Below are 1,655 nucleotides of genomic sequence, written 5' to 3'. Positions count from 1 at the left end.
GCAAATTGGATGTCTTCTCCTGCAGAGATGTCTTCGGGGACATGATACACAATATAAAAATACAAGCATGTACTGGTGACCCAAAGCACAGAAGGAGCACCAAGAAGGTAACTGGTTTATTTAATAAAAATGCTTAGATCGTCATAATATACCAGACGGTATGGCAATGACATAGTGTTGATATCCCTAGCTGATAACTTTTGAGATTTTGTAAAATTACTAAAACATCTACCCTCTACTGATTTTTATTTGTATACTGTTAGTAACATTAATTCAAATCAGCTTTACAGAAAAATATTGTTTTGTTATTAATTCTGGTAAAGTCCCTGTTCAGCAGTGAAATGTTATGTATTGCCTTTTATGTTTTTGTCTTTAGGACTCCAGTGATCAAGGTAAAGGGCAACTGTGGCAAGAGACAATCTGAGGTCAATAAAACCATTCTGTATTAATGGAAAATAAAACACATTTTTACTTCATGTTGTTTGGAAATCTTGGGCATAGAAGATATGTTTTGTTCACTTTGGGGTTTGTTTTATACTGTGTGATCATAATCCTAAATGTCCTTATTTTTCTTGCAATATGTTTGGAAAGGACTTTACACCAGCCCATGTACATTCTGATTTCATGTTTGTCCATTAACTCTCTGTATGGTACAGCTGCCTTTTTTCCAAGAGTATTGTTAGACTTGCTGTCTGATACACACACAATCTCCACTGAAGCATGCCTCATTCAGGGTTTTGTCATTTTCACATATACAGCGAATGAGTTTGCAACGTTAATGTTAATGGCGTTTGACAGATTTGTTGCTATCAGTAAACCTTTACAATACCATAACATAATTACTTTGAGGGTACTAACTGTTTTAATTTTTATACACCCTTTTTTTTCAATGCTTTGTATTGGTATGTCTTTCATTTTAACTTCCAGAATGACAATGTGTGATAACAAACTGTGGAAGGTGTACTGTCACAACTATGAAATTGTTAAGCTCTCTTGTACAAACAGTTTACTTAGTAATGTTTATGGTTTCTTTGTATTGATTATATCTGGTTTTATTCCATTATGTTTAATATTATATTCTTATGTTAAAATTCTTATCATTTGTCAAAGAAGCTCATCACAGTTCAGAAGCAAAGCTTATCAAACTTGTATTCCACACATAGTGATTCTTGTAAATTTCTCAATTGGCATTATTTCAGAAATCATTTTAAGTCGGCTTGTGAATTTAGAAATGCCAACATGGCTGTCAGTATTTTTTTCACTGGAGTTTCTTGTTGTACCACCAATCCTTAACCCTCTTGTTTATGCTTTAAACTTCACTGATATTCGAAAAAAATTATTGGCCTTATATAAAAATAAAATGTTACACCGAATGTTGCAGATTGATTAAATGCATTATAAACCTTGTATATTAAAAGTTTTACCTTCTTTTATTGTGAAAAATTAAATAAAAATAAATAAATAACTGACTAATTACACTAGAAAATTATTTGACCGTAATGTATACATGGATTATCGAAAGAAACCTTAGTCATGTATGGAGCATCTGTACAACTGGGGAAAGATTCCAATATGTAATTAACCCAACCCCACATTTTAACAAAAAAAGACTCTTAAAGTAATTTGATCTTAGTAAAAATCTTGTTGGCTGGATT

At 31.9% G+C, this 1,655-nt stretch overlaps 1 protein-coding gene across 1 annotated transcript; it reads left to right on the top strand.

Annotated features, from left to right (window-relative positions):
• Positions 1–448: 448 nt before the first annotated feature.
• LOC135720898 (olfactory receptor 51I2-like) lies at positions 449–1,390 on the top strand. The gene has a single exon (XM_065243008.2). It carries the CDS (start codon positions 449–451, stop codon positions 1,388–1,390), a length of 942 nt encoding a protein of 313 aa, XP_065099080.2.
• Positions 1,391–1,655: the final 265 nt, after the last annotated feature.

The sequence above is a fragment of the Paramisgurnus dabryanus genome, chromosome 8 (assembly GCF_030506205.2).
Source record: "Paramisgurnus dabryanus chromosome 8, PD_genome_1.1, whole genome shotgun sequence".
NCBI lineage: Eukaryota > Metazoa > Chordata > Actinopteri > Cypriniformes > Cobitidae > Paramisgurnus > Paramisgurnus dabryanus.
This window is presented reverse-complemented; position numbering and strand designations above follow the sequence as displayed.

What these genes read in the sequence shown, in the direction of transcription:
- LOC135720898 (XM_065243008.2), top strand. Translation starts at nt 449, where the DNA reads ATGGAAAATAAAACACATTTTTACTTCATGTTGTTTGGAAATCTTGGG.